This window comes from Vipera ursinii (genome assembly GCF_947247035.1).
Source record: "Vipera ursinii genome assembly, chromosome: Z".
Classification (NCBI taxonomy): Eukaryota; Metazoa; Chordata; class Lepidosauria; order Squamata; family Viperidae; genus Vipera; species Vipera ursinii.
Window position 1 is genome coordinate 77,465,035 of NC_139517.1, and position 21,138 is coordinate 77,486,172.

The following is a 21,138-nucleotide window of genomic DNA, read 5'->3' on the forward strand; positions in this document are numbered from 1 at the left end:
ACCTTGCTTAGCTTCTGAACCTAGCTAATGTAAGCCAAGAATATAGTACCATCACTGAACTTTGTTGTGCTCACAATACAGGAATTAAATGGATAATCTAATAGAAAAGAAAATGGGATTTAATAAATCAAGCATCATGATGCACTGAAGTTACTTCAGAACCATCCATACTTTAAATGCATTGGTTTTAAATGAGAAAGAAGTTTTAATGTTTTGCTGGTCCAAATGATGGTAGCTACTTAGCCTGAAATTGCTGGAAATGTAACCACTGGGCATCCAGATGGAGGGGTTAGAGCAGGGGTGTCAAACTCAATTTCACTGAGGGCCGCATCAGCATTGCGGTTGCCCTCAAGGGGCCAGGTGGGTATGGCCTGGGTGGGCGTGGCCTACTGGGTGGGCGTGGCTAGAGTGTGTATGGCCTACGGGGTGGGCGTGGCCAGCTCTACATCGTTCGCATCAAGGGTGCCTAGGGGAGCCTGGGAGGAGTAGGACAGATCTGAGGGTCTGGCAGAAGGAGGGTCTCTGGGCCAGGGCCAAGGCAGTGGGGGCCGTTCCCTCACTGTTTCCAGGAAGGCTTCGCGGGCCACATTAAACCACTTTGCGGGCCTTGTATTTGACATGTCTGGGTTAGAGAAACTTATTATAATTGAGACATTAATTGAGACATTGTCAGATCTGGTTAATACATATATGGGAGACACCATAAACTCTCAGGGTTATAGGGAGATTTTTTTTTAAGGAAAAACAACTTGGGAGAAAGCAGAAGCAATCCATTTCTGTATTACAAAAATATGTCTGTCTAATCACCATGTGTCAAGATTTACCAAAGGAAATCATCTTTTTATCTCACCATTTATATTCTTAGAATTTGGCAAGATATTATTGTTCATGTATGTTTGCCTATACACTTACGTAATTTTTCATTGGACCAAAATGAAATTTTAAAAATTAAGCAGTAAAGGGCAAAATAGTTGTACAGCATTTTGTAATTAATAGTTCTAGAAGCTCTCCACAGAAAAGAACACAAAGTTTTATTATTCCGGTGATATATAATTCACTGTGGAACGATATCAAGAGAGACAGAAGCTTGGGGATTTTTTGTACTGCAGTCCACATGTATCACCTTAGGAAAGGATGGCCTACTCCACAAGGACAAATAGATACAAATAGCTCCTTGTAATAGCGCTTGGCTTGGGAGAGTCATGAGCAAATTGACTTTGAAGAATCATATTGTGGGATTCCCACAGGTGATGTTAAAACTATTTTGCCCCCTTCCTGCATTTACAAAAAAATAAGTGGAACTTCTTTTTCCAAGACACTTATTGCTGTCCCCTAACTGCTCTGAAAAATAAGCAAGTGCAAGATAAGCAAGCAGGAGTTAAGCAAGCAGCAACAGTAGCAACAGAATGTTTCTTTTTTCATTCCCCCAACAATTCACATGATGGACAGATTTATCTTGAGTTTTACTGTCAATGGTGCACTGGTTTGGGGATGCTGTAGCAACCCTAAGTGTGGCCTTGAACGATAGAATGTTGTCCATTTCTGGAAATCCCAAATCCATTCCCATTAAAAGACATCTCAGCTGGAACTCCATATGATTACATAATCTCCAACTCTCTTTCAAAACAATTTTATGCTATGATTTTTTCCCCCTCCTGTATGTAAAAATAGGGAGAAGGGAGAAATATTTATGTTTGCGCTGAGGGACATTATGTCCTGCATCGCTTATTCTCAATGTTCTCTAAATTACTAATGGCTGCAAAGATATACCTTTCCATATAACAGAAAAGGGAAATATTTAAGAATACATGATTTTAAACCCAAATTTATTACTTTCTTTCCTCCAGATTCACAAGATGCATTCATTCTTAGATTACATAATGGGTGGCTGCCAAATACAGTTTACAGTAAGTATTTTATTTATTTCATAATGCAAATATTTATTATTTTACACACAGGATAATACACATGAAGTAATATTGCAAGGTTTTATTGAATTCAAATAAGTTTTAAATGTGTTAAAATATTTAATTTTTAATAATTTGTTGAAAAATATATCATATTTTAAGTGTAATGCCTTGTATAAATTATACTCATGAATAATGAAAACCATGTCAAATTTAATTTTGCCTATAAATATTTGGCATTTGCATAACTAATACTGTAAGTTAGATGCTCATTTTCTAAAGCGGTGCCTGAAAATAAAGTGTTATATGGTTGTATCAGTCTTTGGATATTTATCAAGTCATAGCATACATCTATTTCATATTTGGTTTGTTTTTCTAGCTTTGCTAAAGCCAATATGTTTGAGGATTGCTATTGTTGTTTTTGGAAACAACATTTCCAAAAATGCTGGTGCGTTTGAATACAAACTACATTCATTTACACTTTTCAACTGAAGTGCCAATTGGAACACATTTGTCCTCCCAGCTTTATTTGAGATTTGTGAAAGACACTTTCTGCTTTAACTCTGACTCAGAATGCATTCTAATCATATATACATTTTATGTTCGTATGTAAACATATATGAACATATGTTTAATATCAAATGTACATATTTTAATATTATACACACATGTATATATAATATGGAATGCTTATATATTTTGTTGTTAGCTGCGAAGTCGTGTCCGACCCATCGCGACCCTATGGACAACGTTCCTCCAGGCCTTCCTGTCCTCTACCATCTTCTGGAGTCCATTTAAACTCACGCCTACTGCTTCAGTGACTCCATCCAGCCACCTTATTCTCTGTCGTCCCCTTCTTTTGCCCTCAATCTTTCCCAGCATTAGGCTCTTCTCCAGTGACTCCTTCCTTCTCATTAGGTGGCCATAAACACAGAGAGAGATACAAATAGGTGTGAAGTGAAAGTTCCATGCAGCTATGTTTTTTTAAATAAATACAAATGAATACAGAAGATGGACAAAACAGATATTTGACTAAACATTAAGAAAGATGAACCTATGTTTGAGATCGGGGGGGCAATTAATTTTCCCAAGGGGCCATTTGGAAGGGCCAACCCAAAATCTTCTGACTGCACACCACCCACTTGCCTACAAGGCTGCACTTTGCCTAAGGGGTAGTGACCTGAGCCCAGGTCCCCTCACAAATGACCACCACTGCCACCTCAGGCTGCTCCAGGTGAGGGGTGAGTAGAGTCACAGAAAATTGCTTTTTCTCCTTCCCCTCCCATGATCACCAGCCAACTGAAGGAACAGAGGGGGTGACTGCACAGAGCTGTACCTGATTTGGCCCCTTCTCCCACCCACTATGGCATGCTTATTTATATTTGATTTCTAATTTCCAATTGACCTCACATAGGCCAGACAGAGATAGCCAAAGGGCCAGATGTGGCCTGGAGGACTGTAAAATGCACAAATCTGTGTTAGATCAATCTATAGACATTCCTTTTTGATAGTGACATACTGTCCATATATCATCCTTACCAGACTTTAAAAAAATAATTGCCTCCTGTTTAAGTTCCTGGTTTCATAAATCAGAAAATAACCTGGCAATAAAACGTTTGGCCATGATCCTGAAAGAAAAAACTAGAGAAACGTGTCTTCCCAGATATTAAGGGAAATTATTGGACATGGATTTTCACTCCCAATTCACTTTTTCTGAAAGAACATTCAAGGAAAATGTATCTTAAAATAATGGATATGAATATGACTATCAAATTTTTCTTGAGACATTCTCAAAAAATATAAAATAAATCTAGTAAAGTTCCATAGGAATTTATGCCATTAAGACATTTGTTAATCATTGTTTTCAATGTTTAATGTTCAATCTTTCAATGTTTTTTTAAAGAACTTTAGAATAAGTTCAGTTGAGCTTAGAATTTAATTCCAGATAAGCATTGTTTAGAATCAATGTTTATGTCTCATGGAAATCAGTGGTACCACAATTTTCAGAATTCACTTTAAAAGCTATTAACAAATTACTGTATCTCTATCTCGATCTACATCTATATGTCTCTATATCTCTATCCATATCCATATCCACCCACCCACCAACCCATCTCTCTCTCTCTCTCTCTCTCTCTCTCTCTCTCTCTCTCCACACAAACTACAGTCATTCACATGTTCTTATCTAATAATTGATTTTATTTAATACAATAATGATTGTAACATTTGTGGCAATTTCCAGACAAGAAAACAGAGGAAGGATAATTCACAAGCATTCTGATACCAAATTGAGAACTACATTTTATACTGGCAGTATTTCTGCAGAAACAGGTGCAGAATTCTGAAGTTCTTTGCAAGTCAGCCCACTCTCTTTTTGTTTTCAAATTAATTACGTCTTCAATGAGTTCAAGCAGGGGACAGACATTACAATGCAGCTGTGATCTGAAAGGCTGTTTGATAGGGGAGGGAGCCAAGTTGCTAAGCATGGGTTTGTGAACAAAAAGCTATAGTATGATGTACCTGCTAATTTGAAGAACTAATGAGAGCTTTTGTAGCATCAAATTGAGTCTTCTGAAGATGCGCCTTTGTAAGCATATCATGTCTTGCTAGAAGGAATATATTTAATAAATAAAAGCAAATGCTTGTTTTTTCAAAACCATTTTTAAGACTCTATGGTCACTTTGAAGTGAAAGCTTTATTTTTTTTAAAAAAATGACTGTCTAAATGATTCTACAGATTGTATTAGCAACGCTGATAAGAAAAGAAAAAAATAAGCCTATAGCTTACCCTACTGTTAAGGTAATGAAATTTAGAGGGGAGATTTTCAGTTAGCTCACCTAAGTCAAATAGAAATGTTATGAAGAAAACAGTTGCTAATTCTACTCAAGAGAAAAGTGAGGTTCCCATAAAGCTGACCAGAACATGGATGATGATTTTAAAATATGTTGTAGGTTTGAAATCCCACTGCCATTATCTGTCTTTTGTAAATATAAATGTAATAGCAGTAAAGAAAAATTCAGATGGCCCTCCTTATTCACTCCCATCAAAGTAACCGGGATTTCTAGTTCATATTTCATGAATAATTGTCTTTTAAAAATACAGTGACGCATTCAGACTACAGCCCTTGTTTAAAAGTCAAGGTATTCTATATGCGAATATTTTACATTGCCCAGGTTTGTTTTATAGCCAAAGATGTTTATCCAATAAATTCTGTGCCCTATCAAAATGCCTCGGATTCTTTACATCAAAATCCCTAGAGATGGAAAAATATGTCCTTCATGCTCCTGAGCTGTTACAAATATAAAAATCATCAATATCACATGACTGATTGTTCCTTTGAGAATTTAAAGTGGAATAGTTAAAGAACCCAGCTGAAGATCATTAACATAATATTGAGATATTTCATTCAGATATTTTCTACATTTCCATTACATATAGGCAAATTTTAAACTGTACTTTCCGTTTTTTCAATGAAAGAATTTTAAATACTTTTATACAAAAATAGTTGTTATGCAATTCATACAACAGCTGAGTTTATAATTATATTCTACATCTAAAAGAATACCCCCTTTCTCCCACAATAGGCAGTTTTGCTACATTTCCATTTTCTCCCTTCCACTGAACATATTCTTTCTTTCTCCCAGTTCCTTTTTCATTGATTGATTGATTGATTGATTGTGCTATCTATGCAAGCACATAAATTTTATCCAGAAGCATTTCCCCAATTTTTCCTTCAGATCTTCCAACATGCCCCCAATCATTTTTGTAACTGAGTCCAATCATCTTGCTGTTGATCATCTTCTCTTTCTTCCCACTTTCCCCCACAATTCAGACTTCTCAAAAGAACTAGGTCACTGCCTAATGTGTCTAAGTTATAATAATTTTGAGCCTGGTCATTTGTGTCTCAATATTATGGATTGGTTTTTTTAAATGATCCATCAGTTCATTTTCTTGGCTATCCATGGTATTCTCAGGAGCCTTCTCCAACACCCAATCCAAAAGCATCAGTACTCTTCCTATCTTGCTTCTTTAAAGTCAAATGTTCTCTTCTATAAAATGTCACTGGAAATACCATGGCTTGCACAATTCTGATCATTCTGGGTATAGAGATATCACAGCATTTTAATATCATTTCCAAAGTTTTCATGGGTTGCTCTACTAACTTCTTTTGAAAAACTCTTCTTGGGTTTTTTTAATATCTGTTTCCATCTTCAGTCCCTTTACAGATGTTATAATGCTGCTTTTTGTCTGTTCTAATAGCTATTTGAAATTCTTTGACAAACTCCCTGCTATGTTTGTCTTTATGTGCCTTTACTCTTCTTCTGCTCTTGGCAGTGTCCATGTTTTGTTCTGAATCTCGTTTGCTTTCTTTTGTTTCTTACCTGTTGGCAATCTCTTTCCACATTCATCCTTAATGCTGTTCCTTTTTTTATTTTTCTTGTCCTGAGCAGAAACAGTCTGATCATCTGACTGAAACTGCCCAATTCCATTCATCTCAATTTGCTGATGCCTAATATTAATTGCACTTTTCACTATGTTGAGCATGTTCGTGTTTCTTATGTTCTGTAAATCTGAATTTATAGCCTTATATTTTCTTTTTCTAGATGGCAACTGAACATTCCAAAGGTTTTGTATCATAAACATCATTAGCATTCCAAAAGATCCTCAGTAGTATTTTGAGTTCTGTCCAGACAGAGGGGTCCATTATTACACACTGTATCATTTAATATTTTATATTGTTTTCTTGGTAAAATACAGGAGTGATTTACCACCCCACATAGTAAGAAATTATTCCTTTGCTCTTGTCACTAAAATGATCTTCTGCCTCCAGCAACTTCCTAAATCACTGGTATCGAATATAGATTCCTGCCTGCTTTAGCTGGACAGCGAAGGTGACTGTGCTTTGCGTGGCCCTGCTGGGAGTATATACTCTTGACAGACACTCCCAGCATTTTTTATTCATTCCTCCTAAGAGCTTTCCTGCATGCCAAGATGAGGAAGCATAGCAGGTTTGGGAGGGGAGAAAACTTCCTGATATCTCATTATAAAACTGTATAAAGCTGAAATACTATCAGCTGCATAATGGTATTTTGATGGAAAATTAAAATTTTGGTATGTGTAAATACAGGAAGTTTCAGACTATTCTGCACAAATCTCTTGGCTTTAATTTTTTTATCAGCCAAGATTATACAAGATTTAAAAGTTATAATAGAGTCATCCTCAAAGCAATTAAGCATTAGTTTTACATAGGTGAAAGGGAAGAAGAGATGAAAAATACATAAAGCCAGGGCCTTTTTTGTCATAGAACTCTCAGAACGGAGTTCCAGCACCTTTTTTGGATGGAACCTTGTAGGCTAGACAAGGCGGATTGTATGACAAGTGTGAGTTCCGGCACCTTTTTCTTTTACAAAAAAAGCACTGCATAAAGCCTAATAAAGAAATGATTCAGAAAAATTATGTTAAAGCCACCTTAATCTTCTTAGATTTGATAGAAACAGGTCTTGCAAAATTATCATGCAGAGCAAAGTTGGAGACTAAATACTATCATAGAAACTACCCTTATGAATGTTATCCCAGGTACAAAGGAAACTTCCTAAATATTGAATAATAATAATTCCAGTAGAAATGGACTAGCTTCAATGCATTCTTTAAAATAGAAGTAGTATCTTAAAATGAGCTCAAGAGTCTGAGTAACAAAAGGAGATGGTCCTTTTGTACCAGAGTAATATTTGTCCTATATTTGATTCCAATAGGAATCCAAAACCTATACCCTGTGTTATTTGTAACTTCAGAAATTTGAAGTTTTTAGGAAAAAGATACATAGCATAAGCAAGAAATACAATAGTAAAGGGGTGAATCTTTTCAGTAGCAGAATTTTGTGGAAAATTTATGCAGAAAGACCTTCCTGAAACTTGCATTGTGATTTTTCTCCATGTTATGTGAGTATAGCTGCATTTTACAACTATAACATACCATGATATACATACTATGTAGTGTTATTGAATATTTTTGCAGTCAGATTTTTAATCTGCACCATTATTACTACTATTACTGTAATTTGAGTTTGCCTTCTGGTTCTCCTAGCTGTTAATTAGCTTATAAAATAATTTGGAGATAAGAAGTCCAATACCAGAGTTAGTTTTATAATAATCAAAATAATAATTAAGCATTGAGAAGGAAATGAACATGATAATTTGAGATGTCTGGAGTTTAAATGTATACATACAGTGGAGAATATTTTATTTTGCCATGATTGTATTCTAGATAGAGCACCTGAGAATGAGATACTGTATTTGATTAAGCTCTCAGTGCTTCAGACTTATAATCAGACAAATGAATGTACTGTAAAAAGCATTACATTTATTCCACTGCCATAAGTTTGATTAAAATAGTAAAAAAAAACCACAGTTGTGTTAGATTATGTTTACTATAAATATACTTGCATGTTGCTTCAAAAATTAGCTTCCAATATCAGATATATCTTAAGTTGTGGTAAGGGTTCAAAATGCTTCTTGGTCTTTTGTAATAGTACTCTTTGACTTTGTTCAATAGGGATCATGTAATTGCTTTCTGCAATCTTTTACTTTTTATTCCTTATGATGATGATTATTACTACATATTTTCTTCCTCTTTGGTCTCTGAGTATAAACAAAATTAAAACATACATTGGAAGAGAGGATGAATATTACAGATTGCATCAAAGGGCCTGTAAGATTTCCCCTATAATCTGAGTATGCCTTTTAGATATTTCTGAACAAATATAAAAGGGAGAGAAAAAGACAAGAATTATACATTTTCAAATGATTTGGTATTTTGATTAACAGTTAATCCAATTGTACAACACATTATACTGTGTGGAACAATTCTCAAAATGATATGCATGGCGTTCATTTTAAAAAATACAAAGCACATAAAATATAATGATGTAAAATATTCAATTTAAAATTATTTAACAGAAGTGGAAGAATGAAGAGAGACAGAGAGAAGAATTACACTCATATATATCAGTGCCATAAGAAAGTCCTAAGTAAATAACCAGGTCTTTAGCAAGAACCTAAAAAATCAGAGGAAAAACCTGTTTAGTAGCAGATTTAGAGATAGAATATTCAGTTCCCAACAGTTCAACCATAGCTGAGGAAACAGCGTTTCAGCTGCTAAGGTCAAAATGATATGTGAGAAAATAAGAATGAATTTTTATATTAATAACTCTGTGTGCATAAATGTAATCTGAGCATGAATCCAAATACATCCTGTACTTTAGAGCAGGTCTTTTCAACCTTTTAACCGTTTGTACCACTTTTAGGATATGGCAGTATTCGAGTACCACCTAGTAAGGTATCAAAAACTTGATGACCAAAAAAAAAAAAACCTGTTCAAAGTTGCAATTGCACTGAAATGACTTATGACCATTTTTCACACTTATGACCATTGCAGCATGCCTAGGGTCATGTGATTTATATTTGGATGCTTGACAACTGATTCATTTTTATGATGGTCACAGTGCCCTAGGGTCATGTGATCCCCTTTTGCAACCTTTTGACAAGCAAAGTTAATGACCAGGCTGCTGGTGGCCAAGTGCTAAGTTGGGTCTTCCCTCCCTCTCTCCTTCCCTGCCTCCCACTTTCTCATGCGCACCTCCTTCTGAAGGAAGAATTTGAAAAAAAAAACCATATTTTATTTCTTTCTTATATTCATCAAACAAGAAAAAGCCTCCAGAGACAGAAAAGACAAGCTGAGTGAACTAGCTTAAAAAGGCACATTCCCCTTTAAGAATTAGCTATTGGCTAGAAAGCAAAGTTAAGGAGAAGAACTGGCACTTATGGAAGAAAAAAAAATGTAGTAGTATGGCTCCCCAAATGGCTCCATTCATAAGTATAGTAACAATAGCAATAACAATAATAATAAAGTTGGAAGGGACTTTGGAGGTCATCTAGTTTCCTGCTCAGGCAGGAAACCCTATGGACAAATGGAGCCATTTTGGACAAATGGCTGTCCAGTCTCTTCTTTAAAACTTCCAGTGTTGGAGCATTCACCACTTCTGGAGGCAGGTTGTTCCACTGGTTAGTTGTTCTAACTGTCAGGAAGTTTATCCTTAGTTCCAGGTTGCTTCTCTCCTTGACTAGTTTCCATCCATTGCTTCTTGTTCTGCCTTCAGGCGCTTTGGAGAATAGCTTGACTCCCTCTTCTTTATGGCAACCCCTGAGATATTGGAACACTGCTATCATGAACCCTCTCATCCTTCTCTTCATTAAACTAGACATACCTAATTTCAACAGCCATTCCTTATATGTTTTAGCCTCCAGTCCCCTAATCATCTCTGCTGCTCTTCACTGTACTCTTTCTAGAATCTCGACATCTTTTTTATATCACGGTGACCAAAACTGGATGCATATTCCAAGTGTGGCCATTGTAAAGTGGTATTAATACTTCATGTGATCTTGATTCTATCCATTAATGCAACCTAGCACTGTGTTGGCTTTTTTGGCAGCACACTGCTGGCTTATATTTAAGTGATTGTTCATTAGGACTCTGAGATCCCAAATGCTACAGGCAAAATCCATTCAGGAGGAAAATACTTCAAAATCCCTTGTAGCAAAACTTACAACTAATAGGAGAGAAATAGAAGCTAACAGGAGACATCAGCCATCAGCCAAATAGAAATTGCCAAACACTCCTTAAGAACACAAAGCCCACATTGCACAAATCCCAGAACTTCAAAGTCACAAAAGCACATAAGAATCCTTCCACTCTCCATCTCCCTCCCTCCGTGTCTCACCTCCAGCTGATGCTGCCTTTCTTCATTGCTACCTTTCTTCATTCCTCGTGGAGGACAACCCCTCCCCCGCTGCATTTCTTGCCTGTGTGTTACTGCCAGCACAGGTGGCTGCCACAGAACTTGTAGATCAGCTCATGGCTGGCCTGCTTGGCCTGCTTGATCTCCTCTCCTCTCCCACCACCCTCCTCCTTCTTCTTTCTCTTTAGTGCAGCTAGAACTGACTCCACCTCCTCCCAATTCTGCCTCTTTTTCTCTCTCTCCCTCTTCCACCCAAACTGCCTCCTTTTATAGCCTCTCCTGTCTCCTTCCCCCCTCCTCCTTTCTTATGGGGGAGGGTGAGCAGGAAGTGAGCCTGGGGACTTTGCCTCGTCCCAGCCACTCTGCAGCTCCGGAGGACTCTCTCACAGTAAGTCCTTGTCTGCACTGGTTCTTTCCCTCCTCCACTACACTTGCCTAGGCAGGGCTGCATACCACCTACCACAAGTGGTACACGTACCACTGGTTAAAAAGCCCTGCTTTAGAGGTCTATCAAAATTCCTAAGAACAATATAAGCAAAAATGGCATTGTTTATAACTGTTCATCTCCCACTAATAATAATAAATAGTAATGTTATATGAATATTCATCAAATCTCTAAAACCATCCCCACCACAAACACTTTTCTCACACAAGTTTGCTTTCTCACAAGAAATCTGGAAAGTTAAACTGTCATATGTGGGCAGCAAACCTCCAAGTGTCCTTTGAATGGTAGCAAAGAGATAGATAAAACTGCAAGTCCAGTTGTTAGGTAAAGTGGACAAATGATTAATTAATATATAGACACATATGTATATCTTTGAGCTTTTGGAGGAAAGCTGAAATATAAATTAATTAATACATGAAATTTGTTTGTTTGTTTGTTTGCTTGTTTGTTTAGGACTTCTGCCTGTCTATTACGAACTAATGCTGGCTGACATGAAGATCTCACTTAATTTCACACTTGTTCTTTTAGGGAAGGTTGTGTTACACAATATTGATTGTGTTATTCCATGGTCAAAAAGTTTTACAGCATAAGCGACAATAAAGAGAAAAGAAAATCTGAAATATTCAATTTAGTACAGAAATATTATGATCTAACTGAAAAGCACTTAAATGAGGATGAAAAGACCATGATTTCTGTTCTTTATATCATCTCAGTTACTTTGCTTTTAGTTATTACCACTTTAAAATGTGTGTTGGATAAATATGTTTTAACGGTTGTTATATTGTGAATTGTTTTTTTGTTTGGTGGGTTGATGGGTTTGCTTTTTTTTCTTGTAAACTGCCTAGGCATTTTACTGGAAAGGCTGGATAAAAATATACATATCTATAATATAAGAAGCAATTCTTATGTTCAATGTTGCTAAATGCAGCACATTATAAAGGAGTTGGTTTCATAACCAACAACTGGTTAGGAAATGTACCACAAAATAGATGTGTGTTGTACAATAAGCTCGTTTCATATTTTCCACTTCCAGGTTTTGACATTGACTGTGTTAGGAGATGATGCCACGAAGTACAGGGAGTCTTTAATTTACAACCACAATTGAACCCAAAATTTTGGTTGTTAAGCAAGATGGTTGTTAAGTGATTTTTTTCCTCATTTTACAATCTTTCTTTCCACAGCTGTTAAGTGAATCACTGCACTTGTTAAGGTAGTAACACAGTTGTTAAGCAAACCTGATTTCTCCTTTGTCAGAAGGTCACAAAAGGTGGTCACACAACCCCAAGGACACTGCAACCATCATAAATATGAGTCATAAGTGTTAAAAATAGTCATAAGTCACTTTTTTCAATGTCAATATAATGTCGAGTTGTCACTAAATGAACTAGTGTAAGTCAAGGGCTACCTGCGTAGAGACAAACATAACAAGATGTATATCACTCTTTTTGTTTTTCTTTTCTAGGTAGCTATAGATTTTACAGCCTCAAATGGTGATCCTCGGAACAGCTGTTCTCTCCACTACATCCATCCATATCAACCAAATGAATACTTGAAGGCACTAGTTGCTGTTGGAGAAATCTGCCAAGACTATGACAGGTGAAAAATTATGTTTTTCAGAGTAATTTCTAAATATCTATCAAGTAATATGATAAAGCTGATAGTTGGATATTGATAGTTGAAGAGCAATACTAATTCTATTGCACTAAAAAAACAAGCATCATATCATAATTGCACTACAGTACATACAGAGTTTTGATAAATACTACCTAGTGAGATCTTGATTAGAAATCCCTAAAACTTCATCAGTGTTGTTTAGAAATTTGCAGTCTGAACATCAGCTATTTCCTTAAACATGGACGTACATATTTTCAAATAGCTTCCACAGCTTCCATTGCTACACCAACAATAAAATGTAAAATGTACATACATATGTCTGATCTGGCATAACACTCATTTTAGCCTTATTTTGAATTATGAATCACATACTTATTGAAAGGTAATTCAAACTAAAGATTAAAACAGTTCTTTAGTATTGGCTATTCCAAGACTTTTTATTAAACACTTAATTTGCAAATGCTATATAGTGATAAAGTAAAATTGCATGTTATTTCTTGGGTAAATCTATGTTATGTTTAATACTATAATTTGGATACAACTGTCTTCTCCATAAAGTAGTAACATTTGTTTGGTTCACTTGAAATATAATGTCTGTCATATGAAGTATCATGAATACATTGGTGGGATTCAAATATGTGAACAACCAGTTCTCTGTGTGGATGCTGCTTCCAGAAGTCCATTCTGAGCCTGGGCAACAAAAAATTAGCTACCTGTGTGAACCGGCTGAATCCCACCACTGCATGAATGTATATACCAGATAGAAATACCACACTGAAATACCACATAATAAGTACCTTGATAACTGTTACTACTTCTGCTTCTGATTTATTCTTGAGACATTTTTTTGGTGTCTTCTGTGTAATTAGCTTACTTATTTGCATCACAATGATGCTGCTTTCAAAGATAAGTGAAGGACTTGAGCTGACTACTGTTAGAATGAAACTTCTAAAAATTAGAATAACATCTCCAGAGTGGGAACAATTATGTATGTGACAGATAAAGACTGATAAGAATTGATTATAATCAAGGACCATCACTCAACACTTTGTCCACAAAATCATACAACATCATTTCTTAATATAGTTGTAGGAACTGAATATTTAATCAATAGAAGTTCTCCAATCTACAATCCATTAAGCAAAGTTTAAGGTTACTAGAATGAGTCAGGATGAGCACAGAAGGGTACCTGGAATTTTCTGTTTACTCATGACTATGTGCATTCCTGGGGATTGTTATGTTTTCCTTTTTTTGCAACTTATGGTTTTAATTTTAATTTATAATTTGACCTAATCCTAGGTACTGTGTCTATCTTGCCTTTCATTCCAAATTATATAATTTATGGCAAGGATAACCAATCCATGGCTCACAGGCCACCTTTTCTGAGCCATTCAACTAATGCTAGCCCCTAATTTTTCTATATTTGCCTCCAAAATGGGCTGCAACATGATTTGTCATAATTTTATTGTGACTGAGCATGATACTAATTTTCAGGAGATAGCCACTTTAAAAAAATATATATTATCTTTAGAGTGATCTAAAATCAGAGCTAAAAAAGAGGAGTTGAGAAAACCATTCGGTAAAATGAATAAGCTACAATGACATCCTGCTTATCATGAAGTCTATAGCTAATGCAAATTATATCAGTCACATCATTTGCACAATGTCTTTGTGAATCATATGACATGACTTGCTCCCCTTACTCTTTCTTTCCTTGGCAACCACGTGAATGAATTTCCACTTGGAAACATATTGAAATTGGTGTGTCAATTTTTAAAACTGCACTTTTTCATTCTTTTCAAATGCCCCAAATTATGATAAAATAATTGTGTAGGTATGCATCAGCATGCGTGTCTTCCAGTCTGAGGAAAAGTACAGCTGCCTGAAAGGATTACATATAGGGGACATGTTTATCCCAAGAATGCTGCAAAGCACCTTTTTTGTCCTTGAATCTGAAAGGCTGCATTGTTTTACCATTTATTACACCTGTTTTGAACCTGCTTTCTATTAAGTGGTCTTCTCCCATAATATAACAAAATATGGACCTGGGACTTTAACTAATATTTAATTAAGGCTATGTGACATTGTAGATTCATTCATCAACAAGTGCTTTGGAGCACATGGCAGCCTTGAAAGAGTAACACCTATCCTATCTTAAAGGAGCCATGACTGCTGTTGTGCACATTGGAGAAAGGTATTCAGTTTCAGCTTCTGCTTTTGGAGACTGAATACTCTCTAGTAAAGTGAAGGCCTTACTTGGTTTTAGATGGACTTTTGCATCTGATTGCTATTGGTTTGATATTTATTACCCTGCAGATCAGTAGGGCCAAAATGCAAACAACAAACTTGTATTACGAGCTGTAATGGTGCAGTGGTTAGAATGCAGTACTGCAGGCTACTTCTGCTGACTGCTGGCTACCAGCAGTTCAGCAGTTTGATTCTCACAGTTTCAAGGTTGACTCAGCCTTCCATCCTTCCGAGATCAGTAAAATGAAGACCCAGATTGTTGGGGGCAATATGCTGACTCTGTATATTGCTTAGAGAGAGCTGTAAAGCAATGTGAAGCGGTTTATGTCTTAAGTGCTAGTGCTATTGCTATTAACAGACTATTGGCCCTCTAACAAACTTTTCCCAGTTTCCTTATCTGCTGTGAAGTTGCTGGATATTTATAAACATTTTAGATGCTGACATGTAAAGTATATATTTTAATTTATCACAGAATATGAACAGTCATAATATAGCTAAGGGCACTCAGGCTGTCTGTGTTCATAAATGACGTAGATGCAGATGTTGAATCCTGGCTTACCATTTTATGTGACTGCAACTACACTGTTCTAATTCTCAATCCCTCATTTATTCCTTGCTTTATATTCATGGGTAAAAATGTGTTGATAATGTATTTTGTGATTAGCTTGCACATTTGAGACTCATTTAATAAGTAGGGGAGGCAGGCATTCCTGTGTCAGCAGTGCTTCTCTTACTGTTAATCAGATAAATTTATGGGTATAGCATTTGTTGGTGAATTCATTAGGAAATACCTTTTAGAAGTTAATGTTAGGGCAAGTATATTCCCTGTGTTCATTAATTATTCCTTTTGTAGGTAGCACATTTGTGTGTTCTATTTTCACATACTTAATGCTCAATTATAAGCACACGTTTCCTGCTAGTCAGCAAGTTCAGCTTCCCCAAGGCATTAAGCAGCAATTTGTTTTATTTTTTAAGGATAAAACTGACAGAGCAGTGATTAAAGTAGCTCCATATATTTTAATTTCTTTTTTAAAGAGCAATATTTCCTTTAAAATAATCTTATCATGCAACAATTATGTCATCTTACTCTAGGTTTACAGGGCTTCTAGATACATACAAATTATTTAAAATTAAGAAATCAACCTCTGTACTTGACATATGTTTATTTATTTAATCTATCAATCAATTTCTATAACTGCCTAATCACATGCAACTCAGAGCATCATGCAAAATAAAAACTAATATGACAATAACTTCAAAAATAAATATAAAAAAGCCCAAGAAACAAACAAACAAAAATCCTAAAACATATTGCATAAAAGATAGCCAAAATAAACAAGATGGGCACAATACCCCCCCCCCACATCCCCTTCCAATTCCTGGGGAAAAAGCCAGGTGTTAAGAGCTTCTTATAGCATTGAAATTTTTTAAAATTAGCATTTATTCAAAAGGTGGCAACAACAGGATAATAATTTATTCAACAGGTGTCAAACTGCCGGCCCATGGGTCGGACACCTCACACAGAAGCCGCACCCACCCCATATGCTGTGCAATATCACATAACGTCGCGAGTTTGACATGTCTGAGATATAGCTAGATGTGGGTATGGGTATCATTATACAGTAGATATAAAGGCTAATTTTAGGATGCTAGCACAGATTCCCAAGACTTACCATAAATACACAACAGAATAGCAAGTACATTGCTGTATACATGTATATGAACAGTATACAGCAATATAAATGTATATATAAATATACATTTATATTGCTATAAATGCTGCTAAAATGCAAAATATTTTGATGCTGCTAAATGGTGAAGAGAAGCAGTTGGTCAAACTTATTTTATTAAGAATGTTATGGCTGCAATTTAACACATACTTGAAAGTTAAAAAAAATTCTGAGTAAATTGCAAATTAATCAGTTTTCAGCAGAATCATATCATTAAATGCAAGCTAACAGGTCAGAGATTTCTGCCTTCAAATGCTTTAGACAAATAGCTTAACTTAAAGGGGACATTATTAGATGACATCTAGTTAACTGACATGAAAAGCCCCAGTTAGTATTGGAATTGACTAGGAATTCTAGGACTGCTAAATGAAGTGGGAAGTAAAGAAAAACCCAAGAAAGCAACAGCCAATTACTTCCATAACACTTTTAAAAAACCTAGGTGCCGTCAGCAGAAGTCAAGTTCAGCTCAAAGGCCTATTTGATTTTTTAAAAAAAGGAATAGACCTTAACTGCCATAATAGTTTCCTAGTTATCAAAGGAGAGGCAAAAATTGAGCTGTCTCATGTAGGAAAAAATATATTTGCAAGCTGAGATAGGCCAAATCTACGTAATTGATATGTAGTGGGTCCTTTCTCTTTTATAACTTTTTTTGCCTTGTAATTTATTTGTGATTTTAGTGTAGGGAGAAAAATGAAATGAGACCAGTATAACAAAGATCAACAATCTTTGTCTATCTTAATTTCAGTGATAAAATGTTCCCAGTGTATGGGTTTGGAGCCAGGATACCTCCGGACTATAAAGTAGGTGAACAGGTGAATCTTCCTCATTTTGTTGATGTCTCTAGCATAATGTATACGTTAAGGAGAGGGAAGCAATGGTGTGAATGGCAGGAAGGAATACAGAGGAGAGGCAGAAACAATTTTAGATTCATCTGCATGATTTACAGCTTGGGGGCTTCCAGCTCAAATAGCATCATGTTATGCATAATTCTGAATTCCAAACCAATAAAGATAATTTTAAGGCCTTTAAGGCTTTCCACATAATATTATCACATGAGAAAATTTCCCATACCATTCCATTTCTCCTCCTGTTGTGACCAGTTTTATTTTTAGCATATAGTACAGTTGATATTTTGGATGGTTATCAGAGCTTTAGAGGGCTGGGATTAAAATAACCTTCGAGAAGAATTTTGTTTTGTTAAGGTCTCTGAACAAAGATAACCATGTTTTGTGACTAAGGAATGAGTTCCAAGTAGTAGGGATGAAAACAAAGATGGAGGCCATATTGAGCGAAATTAACAGGACCTCATGCAGACAATTTTTGGGACAAGTCGATATAAATGGCTTCAATGAAAAGAAAAGGTGTGTGGATAACTGGGCATATTTGGGAAAAGGATGATATATGTGTTATTCCAGCCACCCACTCAGGACTCCCAAAGTTCTGTATAATATCTCAATGAATTCCAACCATGCATCATTTTTATTTTATTTTTCTATGTCAGCCCAGAAGTCAGATTGCAGAAAGGTGTTGCTTTGCAATAGGTCACCTTCTATTAATTTTTAATTGAAAAGAATCTTGGGAATGAAATATAGATTAGAGACCTCATAAAAATTTAGCCATACAAAATAGGCCAGATTAGAAGCTTGACTCCACAGAAGACTAAACTTTATTTTATTGAGATAAGCTATAGTAATAGAAGTTTCCATATCTTTCCTTCCTTCCCCTTTATTCCTCAGGCAATATAGGAAAATCAATCTGAGTCTTTTTCTAACACTTTAACATGTGCTTTTCTACCTGCTCTTTTCTTAATGGCTTCATGATTCCCTTCATCAAAGAGAATGTCTTAACTATATGATAATATAAACTAATCCATCACATTATATACCTTTGTATTAAACTATTTAAATTACCTATCTCAGTGGTTCTCAACCTTTTCTTTACCATGGGCTACTTTTAATACCTTTGTGGTCATGGAACATGGCCATGGACCCCTAAGACTTAACTCAATTCTTCAAGTCTTTGTGGACCTCCTGGTGACAACATCGTGACCCCCCCAGGGGTCTGTGCACCACTGATCTATATAACATTAGATAAGAAAGATGCATTTCTTTAATAAATGTGTAGAAGAGCATTTTACTTTCTGGGGTATAAATATTATAATATTTACTATATTAGTTAATGTAGGTTATGTTTGGCCTAAATATCCAGCCTTAATTAAAAAAAAACATGTATTTATATACATGTATATATAATCACCAAAGATTTCCTGTGGTTAGCATATTAAATGTATGTACATATCATATGTAAAAAAAAGTTTGATATCTAGAACAGCAAGAAATAAAAATGGCCTACCTAATTATCTGTTTCAATCAATTTCCCAAATGTCAATAAGGTAAATACCAGCCTGATTTCAGAAAGGACATAAAATAGAAGGCATCATTGACCACTATAGTGGTTCTCCTTCACTTTACTAAATCAGCAGCAGCAGCTTTTCCTAGATTGAATTTAATGTACTGTATAGGTCAGTTCAATCTAAAGGTTTTGACAATTATTGTTTGCAGTTACTGAAAATTTGGCTGTAAGATTTATAGCAATTTTCAGGATAGTTTTATAAACATTAATTCAAGTTTTCAGCAAAATACTTTCTTTGGTATTATAAACATTTTTCAGCTAGTTTCCCCAATAAAGTGCTTGTGCGTTATTTTCATGGGTATATATAGCTTTTTGCAATATATACCAAAATATTTTTCTCTAATTTACATGCTTTAATATTATTATTATTAGAAACTGTAGTGCAGAATTTGAAGAACTGCAAATTTGAATGTAACTAAATTTTGATTCATATAAATGGTTGGAAAATGCAAAATTAGGTAAGTTCACATTTGGATACTGTATGAATTGACTAAATGTTTTCCCACTCTTTTTTCTTCTACTTTAGAAAATACTTTTGACTTGAATTGTGTAAATACTCTTTCCTAATGCACCACACAAAACCTGCAACTTTGAAAAGCCTTTATTATTTCATCTCTAAAAGGAAACTAATTTGAATTCTCCACTTGCCAATGGGAAACAAGAATTATTTTTAGAGCAAAAATGAATCTAATTCTTGGGTGGGGGGGTGGCTTTGTCCACAGGTATCTCATGATTTTGCAATCAACTTTAATGAAGATAATCCAGAATGTGCAGGTAACCAGCTTTTTTTTCACGGCAAACAATGTAATGCAGCTCAGGTGTTTACTGTACTTTTCCTTAATTGCTAACCCCAAACTGCTTATTTCAGTCTATATATCTGAATAGTATTGATCTTATATTCAGTGTCCTTTGTATGCTTGCCTTCTTAGAGCTCATACTCAGTGAAAGGGTGTTATGAGAAGTGTTAATTGTAATGCACTTCACACAGAACTTCCCAGGATCAATGTGCAGCACTTCAGGTATAGCTGGGAACGATATCTCCCTGCAGAACTGAAGGTGATTGGACCTTCAATAGTTGGACCCAGTATTAAGACAAATTCCTGTATAGGTATTATTTTCATATTCTTAAGTGTGAATCATTCAGAGAATCCAGAAAAGGTTACATACTAAATGAGAATAGAAACTCAATAATTTGTAGACTTGTTGACCTTAGAACAAGTTTGTTGCTAAACTCTTGTTTTAATTTGTTGTTGACCCACAGTTTAATTATTTAGTTTATGGGAATTTGTTTTATAATTGATTACTAGATTGCTTTTCTAAAAAAATGAGTTTATACATAGCTCTCTTTGAGAAGAATGATGTCAATAGCAGCAGCAGCAACAGCAATAGCAGAAGCAATGAACCATGACAAATCTTTCTTATTCAAGATCTAGATCTTATTCCAAGATTTCATTTTCAAATTTCTTGGTAAAATGCAGATCTTTAAAAAGACCATATAATGGCTTAGTCCAAAATTACTAAGGACAGTGAGAGAGAACAAAATGTACCAGGTAATTTCCATCTAATAATTAATCACTATAAATTTCTAAAATTATAACATTTTTCTGATGTTCGCATTATTATAAAAAGCTTTTATGGCATGTAAAATAATCATATTTGCAAAGGCTTTTAATATTTGGGCTAGTTAATATCTATAAAATGCATAGTTGAATACTGATGGCAAGGAAGAGAGTAGTTCATGAATTATATATTACATGTCATATAAATGAGGTCAGGTCAGTGGGGAGAGTCGCTTTCTTTCAACTATTTCAGAATCACGGCTGGGAAGATTAAACACTGTCTAGCTGATCACTTTCACAAATAAGATTGCATGAATTGTTTAAAACAACTTCACTTGGAGGAAAACGTGAGGTCATGTCCCCTCCTTCCCAAGGAATTTGCTCAGTCCTTGCCTTCATCCCAATTTTTTCTTCATCTTGTCATTTTACA

General features: G+C 35.3%; 1 protein-coding gene across 1 annotated transcript in view; it reads left to right on the top strand.

Annotated features, from left to right (window-relative positions):
- Window positions 1-21,138, top strand: part of CPNE4 (copine 4) — a 227,353-nt gene that overhangs the window by 196,736 nt on the left and 9,479 nt on the right. The window contains exons 10-13 of the mRNA XM_083378425.1: window positions 1,848-1,907; window positions 12,609-12,742; window positions 17,483-17,537; window positions 19,872-19,923. Of these exons, the coding sequence (XP_083234551.1) occupies window positions 1,848-1,907; window positions 12,609-12,742; window positions 17,483-17,537; window positions 19,872-19,923 (301 nt within the window). The remainder of the gene's footprint in view (window positions 1-1,847; window positions 1,908-12,608; window positions 12,743-17,482; window positions 17,538-19,871; window positions 19,924-21,138) is intronic.